General features: G+C 41.6%; 1 protein-coding gene across 1 annotated transcript; it reads right to left on the bottom strand.

Annotated features, from left to right (window-relative positions):
- Nucleotides 1–1328: 1328 nt before the first annotated feature.
- Nucleotides 1329–24000, bottom strand: nampt1 (nicotinamide phosphoribosyltransferase 1). The gene is made up of 11 exons (XM_035147450.2): nucleotides 23821–24000; nucleotides 17846–18002; nucleotides 15068–15171; nucleotides 13616–13744; nucleotides 8685–8843; nucleotides 8093–8229; nucleotides 5889–6114; nucleotides 5664–5783; nucleotides 5419–5559; nucleotides 4982–5116; nucleotides 1329–4856 (listed from the first exon to the last, which is right to left on the bottom strand). Exons 1-11 carry the CDS (start codon nucleotides 23872–23874, stop codon nucleotides 4743–4745), a joined length of 1476 nt encoding a protein of 491 aa, XP_035003341.1. The 5' UTR covers nucleotides 23875–24000; the 3' UTR covers nucleotides 1329–4742.
- Nucleotides 24001–24022: the final 22 nt, after the last annotated feature.

Genomic DNA, 24022 nt, shown 5'->3' with positions numbered 1-24022 from the left:
AAACCAATGATTTCATTGGTTGTATAACAAACAACTAAAAGTGTTATAATCTAGTTTATAACATTTTCTTGTTTTATATTCAAAAAACAGAAGCTACATTAGCTGTTGATGCCTCACATTACAATAAGTTGCACAATATTTTTTACAGGTAGCTTTTGTTCTTTACATCAATAACTTTGAAAATCATGAAGTGATTTGAGTAAGACCAGGTTTACTGTTAATCCAAAATTAAACAACATTCACTGTCACTCACAGTTGTCGTTCTTGTGCACCGTCCCACTTCCTTACCTGACCATCTCTGCAGACTTGGTGCCATTGGCGCTATCAGAAGCCATGATAGAATACCCACGTTAGCTTTCCAGCTAAAGCTCCTTCTTATCTAACTGACAATACTTTACTATACTTTGACATTTTTGTTTAGTTTTTGACACCTTACTTTACGATGACTTACTGACAAACAGGACCACAAGTCTTTTACTGCACCTTAAATTGTCAAGCAAACATTTATTGGGGAAAAGTGTAAATTAAATCCAGCTTTTGATTAAATATTCCCCCATCGGTTCTCCTCATTGGATGGTTCGAGATTTTTTTAACTTACTTGTTGCCTGTATTTTAATTTGTACTTGTCCTCTACCAGGATTTCCTGAAGAACTTTCAGATATTCTTTCAGGTAGTTGGCTCAAACTGATGAGATGCTGAATGTTGGTGATGCATTTTTCTACCTCTTTACATGAGCATTCCTGGAAATAAATATGTGATCTGAAACTAATCTCAGGGAAAAGCAGTGGCAGGTTTAAATCAGTGCACTAGCAATTCATTCATTCCAGTTCAATAGCGGCCTAATCCAGAGTCAGTGCCATAAACTGTAGGTCAGTGCACAGCAGGTCAGGTTAACTTGTAAAAAATGTTTATGCAGACAAGCAGAGAAATCATTGAATAATCAGAAATAAAATATATAATAATAAAGTGATAACTAGGAATTAAATCAAGCAGATATTCATGGATAATTCCCATTGACCCCAGTACCAACTTACTTGGTTCTTTCCCGGATCTTTCTAAGAAATATTTGGAAAAGCACAGATCTATAAATGTGTAGTTTTATAAAGAGTTCACGTTTTCAAAAATGTTTGGCACTGAGATGTCCCAAAATAAATATGAGTTGGACACGTGATGATTTTAACTTTGCAGAAGTTCTACAGACAAAAAAAAAAAAATATAGCACACTAGAGGAAAGAAAAACACATCAGGTATATGAACTGAAAACAGAAAAAATTAAGAAGTGGTATAATAATTAAATGAGTCCTGTATAAAAATAGACAAAACAACAGTTTCAAACTGAGAGGGTGGCATCTTTAATCAGTGTATCGTTGACAATAAAGCAACTTATGTTAGTTAAAATATCAGTTGTGTTGGGAGAGAATTTGGGACAACCAACATATACATACAAGTGAAACAACAACAACAACGTAAAGAAAAGTTTTCACAAACACTTTTTCATCTGTTACACGAGGCATTCACACAGGACGACACACACACACACACACACTCGCAGAAGCCATTAGCTTTACAGTCACAAAATCAACAGTCACACTGCCAGTTCAGTTGAGCAGTTTTGAACATTTTCCGTTGGTACAAAAATGGCCATTCAGACAAAAATAATAATATAACAATAATATTATCTGGTGAGGTCGTCTCGCTAACCTCTCCTCTCTGCTTTCAGTCCATCTAGCTGTTGTTGTATGTACACGCGAGAAGACAGTATGGCCACATTGTTTGTTAAGTAGGATGTTGTCTGCCATTGGTCGAGCATGTGTTTTTCTCCTTTTGTCGTATAAAATAAAAATTTTCTTGAGGTAAGAACCGAGACAGTATCAAAATAGTAAAACCAAGGTTTTACTGAAACACACCCCGTTGTTGAAAAAGAAATGGACAACTGGATAACGAAAGGGTTCGACAGATAACAGCTGTGGAAAGTTAAAATATAAACAAAATAAAATAACTGGAACGGTGGCGTTTACCAGCTTGTCTGAATTTGAGCATGTTGGTCTGAGGCGGCAGCGAGAGGCGGGAGTCGGTGACATCACAGGTTCCTTCCGGGTCCGAGCTAAAGATTATAGAACCCGAACAGTGTCAGTGTCCATGGGGGAAAAAGAATCAAGGAAACTCTCACGTGTGCTACGGCTATGCTAGCTGCTCCATTAACATGCGGATGCTGCACGTGCAACTGTTACTTTGTATCCACTATTTGATGCTAAATAAACAGGGACAAACATCATTATTGACGGTAATAATTGTCTAATATTTTGGCTAAATTTCTGGATGGTGGGAGGAAGTGGGGACACGTCATCCATCAATATATACAGACTATGGTTAACACTCAACAAAAAAGCGCAATGGGAACTTCATTAGTTTTGTGGGTATATGGTAATAAACTTATGTTGGCACTAAATTAAATCTTAAATGGCCACCATTCACATGAACGCCAGTGCCAAATCTCAAGACAATTCACCAAACACCTGTTGTGATGTTTCACTCAAAACCTCCTGGTAGAGCTTGATGGAAAATCTGAGGATGACCAGTGTCGACAGGATTCATCCTCTGGGTAACATGAAGGAATAAACCTTCTTGCCACTTCATCCAGTAGCTGGTGAGATATTTCAGCCTGGACCCAAGTCGACGCTGACGTCCCTCAAACCACAAGTGATGCATTATTTGCCGCCTTTTTTATTTCCTCAAACCACAGCCTCAGATTTGCCTTAAAGAAAAACACGAGTATCTTGTGATGTCACCAGCTCCTCGCTCTGTTTAAAACCCCTCCAAGCTCCGCGACAGAAACATCCTTTCAGTCTCAAAAGGGGCTGACTCAGTGACGTGACTAAACACACCTGGAAACTGGAGTGACGCTCCACGGAGGTGCACTGAAGAGGAAACTCCAAAATAAAGGCATTCGCGAACAAACAGGAGTTAAAGTGGCGTGGCTGTGCACATCCACACGGCCCCACGAATATCTCTGTTCGTTTTTCTAGAGTTAATTGTGATTATCAGCAACTCTGCTCCAACAACTGCCAACGCACTGCTGGTACATGTCATTGTGAGTCTCACTTTTCTGCCTCTGGTTTGGTTTTGTATTAACACGAAGAAAAAACAAACAAACACACCCACTACTCGTTTGTCACAACGCTGTGCTTCCTTTCAAAATAAAAGACGGGCAAAGTAAAAGGAAGAGTGTCCTCTGCTCGCCTGTTCAATGAGTACATTTGCATAAAGGAATACTACACTATCCTTTAAAGGAAGAAAGTACACACACACGCACACACAGATATCCAATCACACACACATATCAGAGCCAACATTTAACACACATTTCACCCCAGGAGGCGCCACATATGTAATCTTCAATAAACACATAGATAAATCCTCTTCATTCCAGTGAAGACGATTTCTGCAATGCAAGTTTCTTTTTCTCACACATCGGCTCTTAGTCTTATACAGTAAAGACTTCAAAAGCATTCAGCATCATGAAGACCCCCAACCCGAAAGGTTTCGCTCTTCTTGGTTATTGAAAATTCAATCTTTGTGTTTGTAGAGATTTGGGCCGTCGGCAGGACTTTTCTAGATTTTGTCTCTGATTAGTTTGGAGCCATTTAAGCCATTGGTTACACATTTGCATCTGAAATTCGAGAGCTTCACTTCGAGGTTGCCTTACTGAGGAGTCGGGATTTTTCCACTAAAATGGATTTGAGCCTTCGTGATGTGAATGCACTGAGGGGCAGCAGATGATCATTTATATAACTGTGGACATGCACCAGGAACATTTTATGAGGCAGACTAAAGGGAACAAATCACTCTTGTAATACTTTTCTTGGTATTTTGGAAATTTGGCCACAAATGTTGATTTAAAAGCAAGAAAAGCGGGAAGGTGGATTCCTTCATCATCCGTACAGTCTAACACTCGGGCCACACTGGATGCCTGAGGGGGTGTGCGCGTGTGGGGTACTCTTATTCGAGGAAATACAGTAGTCACATCAGAGACCCCGCGTAGCAGCTCTGCAGCCGACTCTCAACAGCGACACAGCGCCGCACACGCACTCAGTGTGGCCCAGGCTTAAGTGATCGGTTAGCTGTTGTCGGTTGGTGTTAAAGGTGCACCATTATATTTCATGATCATCCTCTGCATCCTTCACATTAAAGACAAAGCTAAGTAGATTCAGACATGGATTTCTTTCCTAAATAATTCTATACACGGGACAAGGTCATTGATGTGGGTGTGGATTTATTTTTTCAGTCACGAACATTCTAAAACTTGGCTCGCCGTGCGTTCACCGCTCATGCAGCTGCTCATTTCAAAAAGAAAACTACAATCTTATTTTATTGGCTTTCGTGTCGACACAAGGAAAAGTCTGCCGACACGTTATCAGCGGCCTCCTCACAATCTGTACGGCAGCAGCCGCATGGAGACGTGAACTCGCGGCTTGTCATTGAAATCGGATCGCTTACTGTACCTCGCACACATTTTCCTCTTTCTCGGTTTTACCATCTCACACAAATACGGGGGTTTGCCGCTAATCAAGAATTTGACAAACCCCACCAACCGACAGCATTTTCAGAACAAAGGGGTTAAGTTCCTCGAATTTTTCAGGGGGTTGTTAGGAACGTTTCAGGGGGTTCTTGGGCTTTGGGAGTGTGGGGGTTGGATGGGGTGGGGTTGTATTGGGTTTAGTGTTGGGGCTTAGAGGTGCTGTTCAGTACAGCAGCTCTTCAAGCTCCTTCTCCTTGAGCTTAGCATTGTCTCTGACTTCATCGAATGTGTACGTCTTCACAATTTTCCCGTTCTGGAAGACTGTGTGCAGCAGGTCCTGAGGTTGGAGGGGGAACAGAAAGTGAAAAGAAGAAAAGAGAAAACGTGAGTGAAATGGAAAGTCAGTGCTGGTGAAATGAATTTCCCTTTACTTCCATGTATCCACTAAGGAATCGAACTTACCACGCCGTACTCCTCCAGGTCGCCCTTGCCCTCCTCCAGGGTGACAAAGTCTCCGCTCTGCGTCCGGTGTAGAGACAGACGACCTTTCTTTGACCTCTTGTTGGGGTCTGCCACTGGATCCTTGAACACGTTCACCTTTTGTCACAAGACATAAAACAAATCCTCATTGAAGGAGAAGGAATTTCAAATCATGGTTAACTGTCTTCTTAAAACCAGCTTGTCTGCTAGTTTCAATAAGTTAAATTTAAGACTTTTTAAGAACATGAAGTGTTTAATGAACTTTAACATAATTAAGATCTACCTAAACGTATTTAAGACCTCATATCCTATATTTTAGGTATTTTCTGCTTTTTACAGACCCTGTAAAACACTACACGATTACAAAATGGCACTAAAACATAACCGCTGCATTTTAATTCAAGTGTGTGTGTCCTCACCCCGAGTCCATTGGTGACCACGTAGCTGCATTTGAAGGAGCAGTTGAGCAGATCTCTGGTCAGTTTCTGCAGCAGAGCCCCTCCGGAGCCGAAGGCGATGTTCTCGATGGACCACATGTGCTGCTTCATACCCTCAACGATCTGTGAACAAATATGCACATTCAAACCTCGCTGACGTGTGTTTACGTCTCACTTTAAATCTTTTTACCATCTGGTGTCAGGTGGAAACGTGCACGTGTCTCTACCTCTTGCAGTGTGTTGATGTCAACTCCGTCTCCTTGTATGACTCTGATGTAAGGAGGGAGAACCTTAAAACCTTTGGAGTTCTCCGTTGGGGGGAACTTTTTACCCAGGATCTCCAAAACCTGACACAAGCAGAAGAGAGGAAGAGGACGTTGGTAAAGAGGGGGGGTGTCGTTTGCTGACTCATGTTAAGATGCTAGTTAAAAGATAAGGTCACACAAGCTCACCTTCAGAACTGTATCGAGTGGGTTTCCTGAGTCTGGTCGAACAACCAACGGAGCATCCGCGCTGCGCTTCACTATCAGACTCCGCAGGTCTTCTCCCCAGATCTTCTCGCAGGCATTGTAGATGTCATAGCTGTCGCTGACGATGGATACGGGCACGTTGGGAAACTGCGTGATGATGTGCTCAAAGGCATCTTTTTCATGGTCCTTTCCCCACGCTGTGATGGTGCTGCGGAGAGAATGACAGAGAGACGGTTTGTTTTTCGGTCTAAAATCATTTCTCTTCAAATACGACAACATCTACGGCTGGTTTCATTGTTATGCTTGTTAACCCATTTAGAAATGCATCATGGGAAGTCGGTTTGATTTTCAGCACTCTTAGCCTGCAGAAGGTTTTTTAAAGATATTAACTGTTCCCAATTCTTTAAGCTCTTCATAAGAACATGTTTTCAGAATCCGTTTTTATGTTAGGTAGTCTTAAGTGTTGATTGATGGCTAATCAATTAATTGGCTATTGTATAGAAATATTTATTAAAAGTTTAGAGAAGGAAATTAGTGAGAATTTAAACAGCAAGTGGATAAGTAGAGAAGAAACAGAAGTGGAAAAAGTAAAAACAAGTGAGAGGGACAGAGGTAAAGAAAAGAGAAACACTGTAAGTAACAGAAACGATAGATAAGTAATCTCTTTGGAAGGAAGACGATGGAAGCAAAAGAGAAAGGGAGCAACAGAAGAGGTCAGTTAAAGATATCAGCTCCATCAAATGATAATGCCACAGATTGTCCAGAAGAGGGCGATGCAGGTTTTAGTCTTAGATGAAACCGGACACCACATTGTATTTTCTTCAACAATGACTTCAACGGTTTTGGTTGAACCAATTCAGACACAAGATGTTTTTCGGCAAAGCATCAGAGCAAGAGGAACAAAGTTAAAAGGAATCACATGTACACAATGAAAAAGAAAGGACTGAAAAGATTAGTTGAGGTCATGAGACGTCATCCCAAACTACAATGACGGCAGCTGGAATTGTGCTTCTGCTTTCAAAAGGAAAGATTTGGCCATTTACTCGTCAGTAAAATTGGACATTAAATATAAAAAAATAAATACGTTTCTGTTCATCTATTTGTACAAGTTTAGATTTTTCTTCATAAGACTGTGTTACATTGAAAATTGTGCATTTTCCACACAAGAGCTTTGAAGGCGACACACCCCTACAGCGGAATCCTCCCTCCCTTTCTCTCCCTCCTACATCGACATCATAGTGGAATTTCACCGTGGCTCCTCCCTCTGAGGTGGAAACCGAGGGGGCCATTACATAACGGGTTACTGTGACGACCGCTGCTACCATCCCATAATGCACTGGTGCGGGAGAGAAAGGCGCGCTGGAGCAGCAGTAACTGCCACGGTTGTGAGGGAGAAGCGAAAAGATGAAAGTGTGCGTGTGTGCAGGATAAATGGATCAGTGCCATAAAACACCAGAGACATGTGAGGGATGAGCACGTCAGGGCTGCAGCCAATGAAATCCCCCCCCTCTCGTCTGGCCAATCACAACCCCCATTCACAAACCGAGTTAGACGAAGCAGATGATGAGCGAGGGTGACCGAGCTCTAATCAGAGGAGCAAATTAACACCAACCTCAGCCAAGTGCCGGGCACATCATCGCTCCGCTTGGTAATTGTTCGAAGCGAGCTTTCTATTTTGAAACCCTGTTTGGCTCGAGGATGAACGAGTCCGCTTCTACAGCTGGCTCTCGGCCAAAATGTGGACCATCTCGCCGGGGGCAAGGCTGCGAGATGAGTCGAGCCAAAACCGGTCGACGGCACCCCCTGGTACTTCCTGGGAATATGTGAATACAGAGCCTAAGCTGGTAATAAACATTGCGCACAGGAATTCAGCAGCCTCAGTTAATTTTTAAAGTCTCTGCAAACTTTGATTATCCCGTTTGAGCGAGATGAGCACTCTGGCAGACGCCCATCTTTACTCGGAGGTCCCACACAACTGGTGTAATCATTTTAGTGGGTGGCGTACTACTGCCCTACATCACACTGAGAACGGTGCCACCACAACTGCTGTGGAAGCTAGGAAATACATCACAGCTGAGGAAAGTAGGCGACGCAGGGAGAGGTTCTGTCTCCTAGCAAGGACAAAGCCTCAATAAGCCACAATAAATTAATAAAACCGTGACGTGTGTGTGTGTTTGTGTGTGTACCTGTGTTCTGCAGCAGGCACTGAGAAGCCTGGCACGGGGTCCTTGGTCCCGTAGAACTTCTTAATGACTCCGATGCCCGCGACCGTGTCTGTGCCCTTGAAGTTGACCAGATGGGCGGAGGCCCCAATGCCTGCAGTCTGCAAACAGGAGGGGGAGGGGTTATAGCAAAGATAAAGAGCATTTTTTTATTTTGGATATTATATTTAAAACTGGCTGTGGTTTATTGCAACAATATTCAGTATTTTCACAGAAACTATTGCTCCTTTTCTGAGTGATTTGGTTAAAAGCTCCGGGAGAAGCTAGTAAGTGGACTTCAAGTTGGGATTGTTTAACCAAACCACTATTTTCAAGGTCTTAAAAGTGATATAGGTGAAATCTGGAAGCTCTTTTGTCAACAAATACACGACTCAGCAAACTGTAAGAGAGTTTGATACTGTTCTCAGGAGTGAACCTTGATTTGGGATTTCCCAAATCAAGAATGACATTTCAAGTTTTCAGTGATGGTTGGTTTGCTTAAAAAAAAACGTAGTTAAGGTAAGAAATAAAATGCACCAACAATATTGATTAAACTGTGTAAAGTATATAATGTTACCTCTTGGGATGAGACGCCCCTGTAGCCGAAGTCATGTAGTTTATACTCGAGTTTCTCTAAGTTCCCAGAAGTCTCTAAGAGGTACTTGGCCAGGATCTTCTTCTGCTCTCTGGAGTTGGTTGCCACAGTGATGGGATACCAGATCTGAACCAGGATTGTCTGATGGAAAGATAAAAGAAGAAATTAAGTCTTGTCCAGTTCACTGAATATTTAGAGTAATGGATTGTTTCAGTGCGAAGCTTCACCTGCTTTTAAAGAGATTATACATAAGTTACATCGAGCAAGAACTGACGTGGGAATGAAGGAGACACCATTCTCCCTATTCCAAGTCAGTGTAGTATCACAAGTCATTTTGAAGCTGCTATTTTATGGTTAACAAAGTTGCATAGTGTTGCTTTAAGTTTAATTTCTAAAACAGCAAAACTTGTTTTCAAAAAGTTTTGTTTTCAGTGATGAATGAACAAGTGAATGTCTGGTCCGACTGTCCTGCTTTCCCAGTGTTCAACTGGTCCTAAAACCCAAAACTAACAGGCTCAGTGGGATCAAAAGGCTGCTGAGCTTTCACACAAGACAAAATCTGGGAAAACAACATTCCTCTGTGCCGCATGTCAACTGTGGACCAGAGTAATACATTTCAATATGAAAACAAGTGGCTTATCTGTGCTCGCCACCAACACCTGGGAAATTTGACAAATACACAACGCAGAGCATACAAAACGTGTCTGTGATAGTCTGGCTATGTTTTTGTCCATACCACTTTCTAAACACAGACACGACATTTTGAAAATTCATCAAGTATAAGATGCAGTAGTATTGTAAGAGACATTAATATCTGACTAGTAAACAGTGTCACCAATTTGAAAAAAAGTGACTACTATGTAGTTAAAGGGGTTTAACAGACAACTCAACTAGTTGACAATCAAAACCACTTGTCAACACTGCATCGTTGCAAACTATTCGTTCAAATGTGATATTTGCACGGTGCAGTAATACAGTAGCAACAGTGCATCTACAGCAGATCTGCAGCAGAGGGTGCTGGTGTTGAAAAGTAATTGACAAGTCATAGGCTGAGTTGTCATGCCTGACCTTAAAGCCAGAGATATATTTGCTTTCACCTACACGTACCCATCATGGCTGCCTCGAACATACTGCGTCAGTTTGGTGCGTCAGTTGTGCACGTCCTGAGAAATCAACGCAACCCATCTACAAGATGCAGTACGCACATAATATGGAACAACGTTTACCACCACCGACCTCTCTCTCTCTCAAAGACATTAAGGGTTGGAAAAAACATTTCTCCCGCGATTAATCGACTACTTCTTGGGAATAGTTGACAACTACTAAAATGCAGTAGCCGCGAACGCCATAGTTTACTGTGTTTGAAACATTTCACGTCTCATATGAAGCAGTGTGTGAACAATAGATCTCTCAGTCAAAACCATGTGTATCGAATCTCGTTATCATAAAGTCAAGCATGACACCAAGATGACCAGCCATGTCTTCAACAAATTGTGAATTAAAACAAATTGGCTTTGACTCGACGACTAATACTATGCAGTGTGTGTTTTCACCCTGTAAGCCTGAGCAGGTCACATGCCCCCTTTGACTAATCATAATCTAAACCATAATATGGACTCATGTGACTGCCAAAGCAAGGCCAGTGTCCACACTACACCCCCTCACCCACACAAGGTCATGTGGCTTCATCTGCATGTTGACCTTTTCATAACATTTAACAGTAATATAACACTATGTGGTCTTTATAAGTTGAAATGATCAAGGGATGTATGTAGTTTGAAATACAATATGTGATCATCATATGACAGTTTCGGAGGGATGGTCAAATGGGACAGGACTGTAAAAACAACACTAGAGAGGAATGTGTTTACACACACACAGAGAGAGAGAGAGAGAGAGAGAGAGAGAGAGAGAGAGAGAGAGAGAGAGAGAGAGAGAGAGAGAGAGAGAGAGAGAGAGAGAGAGAGAGAGAGAGACACTTAAGGGCACACTTGCATGCCAGCATAGCTCACCGGTCATTGTCCCAGAACAAAATGGAGGTAGATGAGGGACGACAGAGGAAAGCAGTAAAACGCAAGAGATGCAGAAAATGGGAAAACTTATTATGGAGAAAAAAATGACAAAAATAAATAAAAGAAAAGAGGGTGAGCGAGAAAAAGAAAGAGAAACTGACCTAATGTCACAGCCCAAGGACAGCAGGCTGAATGCTACGGCTAATTTTACATCAGCCGTGAAGGATGACTGTGTGTGTATGTGTGCGAGTTCATGGATGTATTTATATCAGCCGTGGAGACTGACTAAGTGTGTGTGTGTGTGTGTGTGTGTATGTATGTATGTATGTATGTATGTGTGTGTGTCCAAATTTACCAGGGCAGTTAGAGTGTGTGTGCTGTCACGGAGCTCTTGGCTGTGGATGACCCGTGGCCGAGCAGTCCTCCATCTTACTGGTGTATTAAGCATCATAGTTGAGAGTGTGTGCTTCACATTGAGCATCCATATGTATTCAGAGTCAGTAAACACTAGGCTTATTTGTAATTACTTAAAAATGTGTCTGCAAGACTTTCACATCTGTTCCACTGTAGATGCAGCATGGACTTTTAAGACCTTTTTAAAACCACTGGAAGTGAAATTAAAGACTAAACATGTGATACATTCCCAATATGACAATATAGTCATTCAAAGTAAACTCACTGATGTCCGTTAGACTCCAACGCATTGATCCTCACTGTCCCAAGTTTGAAATACCTTTGACGCAGCTCAGTTACATAGTTGTTAACTAGCTTCACCATCGGCTTAGTGGTGAGTAGATAATGAGTGACTTTCCATTTTTGGGTGAACTATCCCTTTAAGTCTGGCAGAGTAAACACGTTTTTGCTGTTAACCTTTGCGGTGACATGCCTAAAAAAATTAGGACCCATCCAATCTGAATCTAAGACTATTTAAAACTCTTAAAGTCTTTTAATCGTAAGATGGAATTTAAGAGTTTTTGAAAAGGACCCACAGCCATCATGATAATCTTAGTCTAAGAAATACTTAACCTGTGGGATAAGTCAAACAAGATATTTATGAACAGGGCTGGAGAAAGAGAGACAGAGAAAGCACGAGCCAAAGAGAGCGGTTACTGCACATGGTAAATGGATTTAGTTCTGCCGAGTCACTGTCGACAGTCTGTTCATGCAGCGTTAAGTTTATGATCCCAGGGAGGACTCGTGCTGTGCATTAGATCAGTGTAATGTTTGTCCTGAGGAACATGGAGTGAAAACTGCACAGTGCTTGCTTAAAATTATCACAGTCTACTTAACTGCAGTGTTTGTGTGTTTTAAATGTTTGTCTTCACGGATGAATATGATGATTACAGACATAGTTCGGCTTTGTTTGAAGTAAGCTTATTTGCTTTCTTGGCCACTGGTAAATGAGACAATGCCCTCATGTTTGCACAGTCGATACGAAGCAGAAAATAACAGAAGGTTAGCTGAGCTTTGCATAAAGACTGGAAATAGGAAAAAAACGCTCGCCTGACTCTGTCCAAAGGGGACATGTTCAGTTTCTGTCATCTAGTGTGTTATATAAGCTTTTGTTTGAGTAAAAGGTTAAAAAGCTCAGAGTCCACATTAAAGGGAGCTCCTCTCCCCCACAGAGCGCCCCCTAACAACACCAGAGCTGCATTCAGCCGGGAGAAAACAAGCAAAACGTTTATTTAAACACAAAGTGAGGTGCATTGAACACTCTGTTGTGATAAGGACTGCAACCATGGCAGATGTGAAGGCCAGTCTTGGCGATCTTGTGGAAGAAATCTTGGAGGTAGATGACATGGGTTTATGCTTCCAACATCTTAAATGGATGTGAACAACAAGCAGCAGCTGCCCATTTGTAGAGAATCTGGAATCCATTTTGTGCACTGGCTTTTCGATACGGCAAAGTTTGTATACGTCACTGCTGATTGGGCAACGCTTCTGACGCACCCACCAAACGAGAACAAATGTATCTCAAAGCTGTTGCGAAAACATGTCGAAGCCCTCTTCACAGCATTTCAACTTGTCACAGACAACATTAAAGATGGCTGTGTTGATTAATGTCATTATTTAAAACTGTGCCCCTGTGACTGTCGCATGTCAAAATGTCTGCCACGAAAGAGAAAGGCCAATAGAAATAAAACAGAAAGGAAAAACCCTGTTGCATTTTACACTCTGATACAGTTTTAATGCCATGACAAACCTGTTTAATGCACCTGGCATCATTTCAGAGATGTGACACCTTAGGGCGCAGAATATTCACCAGAGAGGCGTTGATTTAGGACCTAAATTATTCTTGTTCACTTCAAGAACCACACAAGGATTGTTCATGCATCAGACTCTGATCTTGTACTGTATGAATTTCTTTGCTGCTGCGTCTCCAAGCGCTGATTAAGCGGTAACCATGACAGGACAGTAATTCAGCGAGATGATAATTACGCGGTGTCATCGGGCCTACTGCCAACCTAAATATATTATGGCTTTTAAAAAACTGTTAAGTGTCTGATGTAATAAAAGGGGCTAATATCCTTTGTCTTTAATCAATAATCAAATAAAATGAAACATTAAATCGTACTGATAAGCTTAGCGATGTTGCTTTAGTAGAAATACGAGGAGCACATTAAAATTTTAACTGTTATAAAAGGGTATGGGGTGGGAAATTTACAACTGCTTTTAATCTGACAAAGCTAATCCACAACTGGAGACAGATACCATTACAGTATAACAATTTAGAGCTGCGCAAAAACATGACAAAAACATTATAAAATTGAGTGATTAAGTACAACACAAAAAAGGTGTTTCCTAAAATAATGGGCCTAAAGCGCAGAGGGACCCTGACAGAACAATACACATGTATGTTGTGTCACTCTGGGCCTGGAGGATACACAAAACAAAACTCACCTCCACCCAGTTAGTGAGCCAGTAGCACTCAGGATCTGTGCTCTCCACGGTGAACAAAACGTTGCCTCTGGGAATGACACTGCCCTCGGGAACCGCCTTGATTTCAATGGGCAGGTGTCCATTGTATTTCTGTAAACACAGAGACAGGAAATTCACAATTATCCCAATCAGTCAGACCGACGCTAGACATAGTTCATATTACAATACATACCTCCTTCAAAACTGAGAAACATTAGTGTGCTCGTTTATAGATCGCTGTATGTAAAAAAGAGTGATTTGTACATAAAGACTGTTAAAAGCAGATATTGACAACAATGCTAAGAATTGACATAGTATAAAAAGAGCTATATTTACACTTTTCCTAACTTGAGAAAATACTTTGACAGAACAGAGCGCTGTGCTCTCTCCATGGTGCTGAAACAGAACCTCTCAATTATACCATTTCTCACTGATTAATCTGACCTTTATTTTACTGAATGTTTCGGGAATTCTCTCTTCTAATGGACGACCACAGCAATAGGGATACAACTGTGTGGACATTTTCCCACTTGATAATAAATTCATGACAACCCTGGTGTTACAGATTACGCCAGACATTTGACAAGAAAAGACTGAGTAAGACTTCGCTGAGGGCAGCTTCAGTTTTCTGATGCATCTTAAGTTATAAATAACCCAGAGTGTGACAGTCCACATAAAATTACTGTTGCTTCATTGTGGAGTGCACATCGGTCTGCATCAAGGGTCTTATGCCCACTCACTGGCTCTCTCTTTGGCCTAGTGGACCATTAAAACATCTGAAACGTTATTACAGTCCCTTACCGCCAAAGCTTCATCATCCTCATTATATTAATGTGGGGTGCTTCCAGTGATACACAAATAGGTTTTATGTCTATAAAAAATGAAACAGACGGTGAGGCCAGTGGGCCAGAGTTATGTAATCCGTATGTGCCTGACAAGACTACCATGGCAACCCTGTACAGTACAAGATATGGTCAAAATGTGACTTATTTTAGCATGCAGGCTTTCAGTACACCGTAAGATTTTTTTTCGCAAAATGGTTTTCACAGCCAAACAAGCCTCGACCAATATACAGACTTTTATTAACCTTTGGCTAAACTTAACCACTCCTGAATGTGACCCTCATGACATGATGTTATGATCAAAACACCTTAAAAACTAATCTAAAAGCAAATTCAATTAGCCAGTAATCACACAGCAAGCTTGCTCTATGTAAATTTTGTGTTTATCAGGAACTATATGTCACCTTCAGGATGTTTCATGTGTAAACATTACCATACCATACCCCTTTATCCTCAATAAAGACACTCCTTTAAAACAAGTCTCGCGAACCCAGACTCAGAGACTCGCAGATATGCATGAAAAGTGTTTTGTGGAAAGGCAGAGCGTCATCTAGAAGTACCATTTTTCTAGACACTTTTAACAGTCTATTACCTCCAAAATGTAAGTCCAGCCTTTCTCATTGAAAACATCATCCTGGAAGTGTTCTCTGTAAACCTCCTTCGCCTCCTGGATCTTCGCCGGAGTCACAACCTTTCCTACATGGGAGAAAGGAGGAAGGAGGAGATGGTGAACAAGAGAGGAAGGGGAAGGAAGAAGAAAACTGAAATACATGAAGGTATGAAGTGAGATGTTGGAGAAACACACTCACACATAGAGAGTGAGAGAGAAGGAACTGTAATGTGTCTCATCTGTCCTGTAATTAAATTGGAATCATCCTTTGAATGCTGACAACGCGTTTGTTTTTAATAAAGACACACACACACGCCATTTCCAGTTTGCCCAGTTTCTACAACATGGAAACTTTTAGACACGACAAACTGCCAAAGGGAGAAATATGTAGAAATGTACAAGGTGGAGTTAAATGGTAGAGTTGTCTCCAATCTTCTTCAGGGTTTTCATTATACATTACACATGATAAAACTTAAAACAATGATACAGAAGAGCTTGCTTCTTAGAGAGGAAACTGCATTTGACTAAGTTTAAATAGGCTTAAAAGGTTCAGGCCATCTTTTTTTCAGAACTAAAAATAACATGGGTATCTATGGTATTTTTCTTTCGACAGAAACATTTTTTTGTAACTTTACTATACTGCTTGTGAGTGTTTGTGTCCATCTGTGTCTCGAGTTTGTTCAACCTGACGAGGTTTACCCAGCAGCAATTTCTGAAGTGATAACATGGTCTGCTACCACAGAGGAAATAAATTCATGACAAATGAAAGCATCTTTTACTGCAGAAATAAATCAGGTAGCGACTCTATCAAACACCAGCCTATCACAGGAAATAACTGCGAGACGAATGAGAGAGCGAGATGTGAATAAAGTCGCTACAGTAACTCAATCAGCTGACTCGTAATCTACGGACTAAATAAACGTTTTCTTGAGCAGCCAAACGCCGTTGCAGTGTCAGACGGGAAGATGAGAAAATTATAGTTCACACACATTTGCACTTGTCTCAACTGATGTGTTTTGTCAGGGGAACAATGCGATCGTTCACAAAAACAGGTTTAATTATTCCAGGACATTAATTCCGGACGTTAAGCGTAAGCCCTCAAGACACGAAATACTTCATATTTACATTGGGAGCAGGTCCTCTCTACGGAGGCCGCAATGTTAGTTTTTTTACAGTAGCCCAGACAGACAAACTGAACACCTTTTGAATTTTTATGACAATTGAAGGCTGCCACAGGTTCTTTCATGTTTGGAAGGGGAGGGTGAGGTGAGGGCATTCAGCTGCAACATGCAACTTCAACTTGAGCCATTAAGGAAAAACCTGTTATTCCCAAACAAAGAGAAGCAGCTGCTGGTTTAGCTTCATATTTACAGTCCCAACACGAGAGGTCTTCTTACAAAACTCTGAAGAATATTTCTAAAAATGTTGAATTATTCCCTAATGCTTCTCTTTCTTCAAGAACTTTTTTAAAATTCATTAACCTGGTTTGGTTTTGACCACCTGCCCACTCTCGGCCAGAGAAAGAATGTGAAACTATTGAATGTGAGACTTTCCGTAAACTCTTCAGAAGCTTCTTATAATACGGTAGTTGTTACCAGATGTCCTGCTTTCACTATGGCGCTCTTTGTGCAAGGAGAGGTCAGTTGGAGAGGATTAAAGTTCACCCTCTGACGAAACCCTAAAAGAATCCTGCTGCAAACTTTTGCTTTCCGTAAGTTTGAGGATCAAGGACACATCTTTAATAGTTGCCCTCATCAGTGAGCTCAGAGGGACGCTCTGCGCAGACAGCTTGCGTTTCTCCCTCAAACGGTTAAAGAGCAGCTGTGCTTTTGTCTCCTCTCCCTCTGTTACCCTGCCTCTTCACATCTCCCCCGCACCTCTGCCACAGCACCATGAAATCCTCTTAGGGGACGTGAGGGAGAGGCATTCTTTCTTTCTTTCTTTCAACTCCTTCATTCTCCATTGCTCCCACTCTCTCTCATGCCCCTTAGAATCACACTAACAAATGTCAAGATCTACCTTGACTAACTTGAGTTAATTAGATCGCAGAGTTTATTAGTATTTTGCCTCATTTTGGTCTCTTCCCAATTATTCTTTTTTTCTTGGTAACCTTTGGTTTTGTGCTACGCTCTGTAAAGTCCTATCAGTGTAGAGCACATTTTAACCTCGTTGTTTCTTTAAGTGAGTAAAAAAGGACTTTTGCAGCGGACACAATGCCAAGCACCCTCCCTGCTGAGGTGTCCTTGAGCACTGCACTAAATCTCGAGGAGCTCCATGCATGCTGACCCTGTTCTCTGACCTTGCTCTGGAGAGGGGAGAGACAAAAAGATAAATCTGTACCACAGGGAGCAATAAAGAATCACAAAAGGCTCCATAAAGCTTGTTGTGTCGACTTTTTATCTACATTTAGTGAAAAATTACAGGTTATGTGCCGTGATAAAAAAATGAAACTTACTGGAAAACAGCAAAAAAAAAACAAAAAAACTAATAACTAACTAATTCAATTTGTCAAATTGAGAGTTTAGTTGAGTGAAAACACATTTTTATTTACACAATCACCCTGAACAGTCGGCAGCGAAGGGTCTCCTTATTGTCAACCCTACAAGCTGCGCAGTCATTAAGTCTGGCAGCCTGTGGAGCTCCTGCTGAGTTGGAGGTCAAAGCGTCAGTGTCCTCCTCAAGGACGCTTTAATTCAATCGCTTACACAGCACATTCCAGGATGTTAAAACTTTTCTGGACATTTAAATCCAAGAACTCACCTTTCAGGTATTTAAAGAGGATGTACTGTAGGCCGTAGAAGACGGTTTTGTCATATTTGACTTTTCTGCTCTTGGTGGGGTCCGTCCTCGTCTCACGGCACTCGAAGTAGGAGTACACTTTACTCGTGTTGGGAGGGTACTGTTTGTAATGCGTTACCTGGAGAGATGGAGAACAAAACGGCAAGGGTGGAAAAGTTAGCCTGATGAAGATAATGTTACAAAATTACCATACACACATACCAGGTGACGCTAGGTACACAAGAGATTAATCAGGGTCTGTTATTAAATAGTTGAGCCTCGAGCCAGTGGCATCGAGGTCTCGTCAATACACACGCTCGACCAATCGCGAGTCAGTCTCAGCTGTCAATCATGGCATTTCACCTTTATAGCATCCAATAACTAATTAAGGACCTACACTGGAGTCAGCCACCAGGGGGCGATTGAGATGCTTTTGCTTCACTTTTGGTGAGCAGCCATGAAGACCTTCATTAAATACAGTTTATGCCTCACACTAATACTTGTGGTATCTTAGCATTACAAACACTCTAAACAGGATTAGTAGTCTCGTAAGTAACACAATGCAGCGTCAACCTTGCAACGTTACATATGAAACGTCTTGCATAGATTGTGAAATGCCTTTAAGATTACATCACACATCCCATTTTTCAATTGCTCCATGCCATATAGAAGTGTAATTTGGAAATGGTTTTGTATGATGTCGGAGCAGTTCTGGGGATGTATAGGCAATAATAGAACATTTCAAAAGAGCGAATCAAACATAACTGCTCTGAACGGACGCAGTTATTCAGAGCTACGACACAAAGTTTAAGGGGAAATGCTGTTGTGGTATTTTATCTGTGATTGCAGCAAACATTACAGTTCAGCAAAGGACACATGACTCAAACCTATTGTGTCAAATCAAAGAACGCAAACATGTCACAATCAGAGAGTCTGAATTTGCCCACAGAAACGTTCTCCATTATCCTGATGGAGTATCATTATTCTGAAAATACCGGTTTCAGCTTGCGCGTGCCAGTCGTAATCTCCTCATCTAACTGACTGATACAAACTTACATTTAAAATAAAATGCTAATTGTGTGAGACATGTCCAGGCAGGCTTTTCTCTCACACACACACACACACACACACACACACACACACACACACACACACACACACACACACACACACACACACACACACACACACACACACACACACACACACACACACACACACACACACACACAACTTATAAGGTACAACACTCACAAAAAAGGTGCACGTCAGCTGCCTCCACCCACCCGTCAATTAAATCCCAAATGAATCCAGGGATTTTCACGGAGTACACTGGGGCATTTGAGGATTTAAGCCTCATCACAGAACCGCTTATATCCACTGAACTCATCTATCGTGGCATTAATGGAGTGGAGAAATGAGGGGCAGGCAGCATTTGACTGTGGCTAGGTTTGGTGACTCAACACAGCGTAAAAGTAGCACAGGTAGCTGTCATTTGGGTTATATAAGCTAACATTAGCCTCGATAGAAGGCACTGGTTACACCGGACCTTATACATGCTGTTGTTGTAGTAGCAAAACATTGGATATGAAAGATTCATAAACTTTCAGTCTGCTTTCAATAGATCAGTTCTAGAAGAAGAATTAAGTGATTTAACAGTTTCCTCCAGAGAAAAGGAAAATACAAGGTGTAATACAGGTCACGGGCTCGTCCTTCATTTGACCAGAACCTTGGAAAACTAGAGGGTGAACATTTTAATTTAATTAAAAGAGAAGCGAAGAGGATAAATGTCAATGAACTCCTCGATTTCTTTGACCCGTCTCGGTCCTTTCATCTTGGGCGTTTGAGAACTCAAAATAGAGTCAAGACACACAACATGACACTAGGCCGGACCGCGTGTGCGTGTGTGTGTGTGTGTGTGTGTGTGTGTGTGTGTGTGTGTGTGTGTGTGTGTGTGTACACATGCAGGAATGCGCATGCCGATGTGTACACACAAACACTCTATTAAATTCACAAACCCAACATCATCTGATCGCAATCGTTCAAGGATAAGGATATCATTAATCTATTATCGAATACAATATTCGATAATAGAATGTAACTCATACAGTATATCTGATTATAAATTATACAGTATGTGGTATTGATTTATATATTTTCACTTTCACTTCCAGCAGTTCAGTCATATTTCAGTTGGAAATCCATCCATTGTCTAGCATGGACACAATTTTATTGGCAGATTAAGACCAATCATGAATGCTGCACATATTAATAAGTCTAAAATTCAGTTAAATCTGATCTGGGCTGAGGCGACGCAGTGTTATCTGTGAAATCTTTGCTTTTTTACCAATGAAATATTAAACCAACTTCCTTCCTGGAGGCTGCACTTTAAAACCATGTCGATTCTGACCTTATTCAGAGGGTAATACAATGACGGAAATTACAAACACAAAACACTCAGCAGCTCTTTAGAGAAGTCCAAAAGTTGAAATAGAGTCAGCAGTTCTCCGTTTATTCCTCCATCCTTCCTTTAAAGACTTCCTTCTGTGTCTCGAACATGAGATGGCACTAGAAGATTGTGTCAAGGAAGAAACAAGGAATAAAACCTAATGTGGCCACTACAGGACATTTTAAGGGGCTGACCGTCTTTCCAAGCAGGACAACATCTGAAGCATGCAGCAGCTGCTCGTGTGGCAAAATCCTTAATGGAGCCATCTCATTACCTAAATGTCACAGGATCAACTTCGCTTTCGCAATTCTGCTCATTGAGAAAGGCTTTCCCATAAAGTCCTGGACCCCTTAATGCTTACTCACTGTAGTTCTCTCTGAAAAACATTGTTATGGTGACATATTTGTATTGCTTTAAAAACCCTGTGTGACAAATGACACAGGGTAGTATGTTCAAATCCAACAATGTGTTCCTGTTTCCACACAATAGGCGTAGATTTTTTTATCCAAACAGACGGAACTCAAAGGCATTCAGGTGTAGCTTGTTTTTCCAGAGTCTATGCAACTTGTGGGTCTGCGAGTCTGTCAGTTGCTTTGCTGGCATTACTCATCTCCTTACAGAAGGTTATCACACGCTCACGCACGCACACGCACGCACACGCACGATAAGATGAACACCCAAGGCATTCTCAGCAAAGCAAACAGTTGTCCAGCAAACACACAGTAAACCCAGATAAACTGATATTGCACAAGTGATATGTTGTCTCACTGTTTAGTTTGTCTTTTGTGTGCTTCAGGTGGCCGTGCATTGAGAACATAACGGTAACTCCAGCCCGGCATGGCAACACAGGTGCACTTCGCCGGACAAAGGCACGACGTGAAATCTGATCTGAGTCACCTCAAATAGTTTTTAACACTCATTTAACTGTGCGTTGTCACTTCTTTAGGATCCTTAACCTGAAGGTTCTGCTTTACTTTTTACATTCCCATCAGGAACTAACGCAGCCTTCTGAGAAGGGTTTATGGGACATTAAGGGGCGAGTAATTTTTAAAGAATTCAGAAAGATACATACAACCTAATTCTATGTTTCTATAATGGGAAAAATCATGACCACATATTCTATTTGTTCTTCTTGATTCATAAACTTTAAAATACCCTAAGACACTGTGGCCATGTGGACCAAAAACGAAACTTGGATATAACTTGAATTTTGCACTATTTGTTGGAGTAAATTATTGAGCTTGATATTAAATTGTTTTCTATTACAATAACAAGAAAATGTACAATATTCTAATAAGGTTTGTACCATTTAAATCTTTTTAAAAATCAAAATCACATGTGCAAAAATACATAAAAGGAGGTTGGGTCATTAATTATTGGTACAACATATCATCTTTTCTGAGGAAAAGCCTTGACTAGACTTCTTGTTCCACTCAATGTTGACATTTAATATTTTATTTAATTTGCATATATGATTACCTACGATGGTATTAGCTAACGCATCAAAACACCAAATTGCAACCAAGGTTACAACTAATGGGTAAACAACACCAGCAATGTCCCTTCAGTCATAAACCATCAGTTATTTTTATATAATATATTTAAGACAAGTACACACCCACAGGGAGTTACGGCCCTTTTCTTTACCCAATACAAACCGACATCTCACAATTAACACTGCGTGCAGTGCCTGAGGGGTTTAACTCTGTCTTCACAAGAACATATAGAACTAAAATTCTTCCTCCAATGGGAATAAAAGTATAAATATGACTGAAACAACATGAAAGTGAAACCATAATTAGTCTCTTCCAAGAAATAAAAACTGAAACTTGCACATTTGAAAATGAACAAAACACGAACCATAGAAGTGAAATCCGGGCTCCGAAACAAACATTTTACTCAAATTGTCATGCTAATGCAAAAACTGTCATGTGCTCCTTACAAAATAACCTCAAAATTACGTTTGAAAAATCAATTTTATGCATGAATTTGAGATTTTAGTGGAAAGCAAGAGCATATTTCCCACCACCAAGGACATTATGTATTTTTGTATGTTTGTCTGTTAGTCAGCAGGATTATGCAAAAACCACAGATTTCCATGGAACTTGGTGGAAGGGTGCGGTTCGAACACATTCAGTTTCGGTAACATTAACAATTAACATTGAGAGATAGGGATGATGAAAATAATCAGTCATGTTTAGTTGACGGGTTTTAATTAGTATATGTGCAAATAAAAGATCTGGATGTAGTGAATTTAAATGGCTTCATAAGGGGACTGCTGGGCCTTGGTGGAGGTATCAGATCTCCGAGTGCCACTCTAGCTGATGAGACATGATATAGAAATGAAAGCATAACTCCTTGGTTTCCTGGACTCGTATCGGACTAACACAATAAATATACACACACATATAAAATCCCAGATGTAGAGATTTTAAATGCGGTTTCATAAGGGAACTGTTTCTAGTTAGAGAACATAGAAATAAAACTACAACTCTCCACCTTTGCTTCTACCCTTCTGAGGAGTGGATGTAATTTCTTTCCAATGTTGTGTTAGTCCATTCCTCCTAAAGGCGAGGGTTCCTGTGACAACACCACTTTCGGTTATGTTTTGATTCAGCTCTTTAGATAAACAGTAACATGGCATCCTGTGAGCTTTTGCACCCACATTGCAACATTTCCCGTCCTTAAGTGACACCAGGCTACATTTTAAAGTGCAAAGTTCATTTCTTCCGTTCCCAATGTGATACTTTCACTTTTAATCTTACATAATTAACCTCTGCTGGGGTTTACCACCTCCTTCCAGTCCCACCATCACCGGAACTAGAAGAAACTGTATTTCTCCTGCGTGCATTGTCAATTAGCAGCGGGAAGTGTGGTACATTAGTGAAAACCATTTACTATATTTACTTTGAAATTAAACTGTTAATTTAAAAAGGCCCTGATTCTCTGTGTAAATAGAAGATAAAATGACTGAGACTCATTTTAACTTACGGGGGTTTTCTTCCCCTCAGTGATGCATGAGCGCGGGCAGCAGCTAGCTCAACCCGGGCTAACATGACGCCTGGCCGGGCTCTGGAATGACACTTCAGCCCATGTGTAATTCACCGGGCTACCGTCACCGCTTTGCTAACCTGGGGCTAATATTAGCATTTTATATCATCCCCCCCCGTCTGCTTTAAGCGCCCGCTGAAGAGCTAGCGAGCTAGCTAATTCAGCTAGCCGAACACCACCAGTGAAGCACCGGCTGGCTCCGGGAGAACGAGCGCTCCTGGCTCGGTTAGCCACCCCGGGGAAGGGATGCTTGCTTCCTGGATGTGGTACCCTGCCTCCCGCACTCCAGCCCCTCTCCTCCTCCAAGCCCATTCGGCCTGCGGAGACCGGCCACAGCGAGCGGTGTGATGGCCTTGGGACTGCTGATGAAACCACCTTGACTTCGGCAGGATTTTTCATCCGCCTGCCCGCTCCCCTCCGCCCCCCCCTCGGCCCGCAGCCGCCATGCACACGGTACCTTGTAGGAGTCGGTGGCCAGCAAGATGTTGAAGCCGTTGTCTCTGTGCTCCATCTTTTCCCCCTGCGGTGGTGAGTCAGTCGCAGCTGTCAGTGTGCGGTGTAGCGCCGGAGACTCCAGCCCCAGAAGAGTCGCTCGTCAGGGGGAAGGACGAGCGGAGGCAACCGGGCGGGGGAAGAGGCGGCGCCGGATGACGTCACAG

This window comes from Hippoglossus stenolepis, chromosome 22, assembly GCF_022539355.2.
Source record: "Hippoglossus stenolepis isolate QCI-W04-F060 chromosome 22, HSTE1.2, whole genome shotgun sequence".
Taxonomy (NCBI): domain Eukaryota; kingdom Metazoa; phylum Chordata; class Actinopteri; order Pleuronectiformes; family Pleuronectidae; genus Hippoglossus; species Hippoglossus stenolepis.
The sequence above is the reverse complement of the archived record's forward strand: the minus strand, read 5'-3'. Positions and strand labels throughout refer to the sequence as shown.

Excerpts from the sequence above, each read along its gene's own strand:
- nampt1 (XM_035147450.2), bottom strand. The coding sequence starts at position 23,874 with ATGGAGCACAGAGACAACGGCTTCAACATCTTGCTGGCCACCGACTCC. Across the intron at positions 13,745-15,067 it reads GCTGGACTTACATTTTGGAG|AAATACAATGGACACCTGCC; the intron begins GTAATAGACTGT and ends CTGTGTTTACAG. Across the intron at positions 6,115-8,092 it reads GTGCCTGCTGCAGAACACAG|CACCATCACAGCGTGGGGAA; the intron begins GTACACACACAA and ends TTCTCTCCGCAG.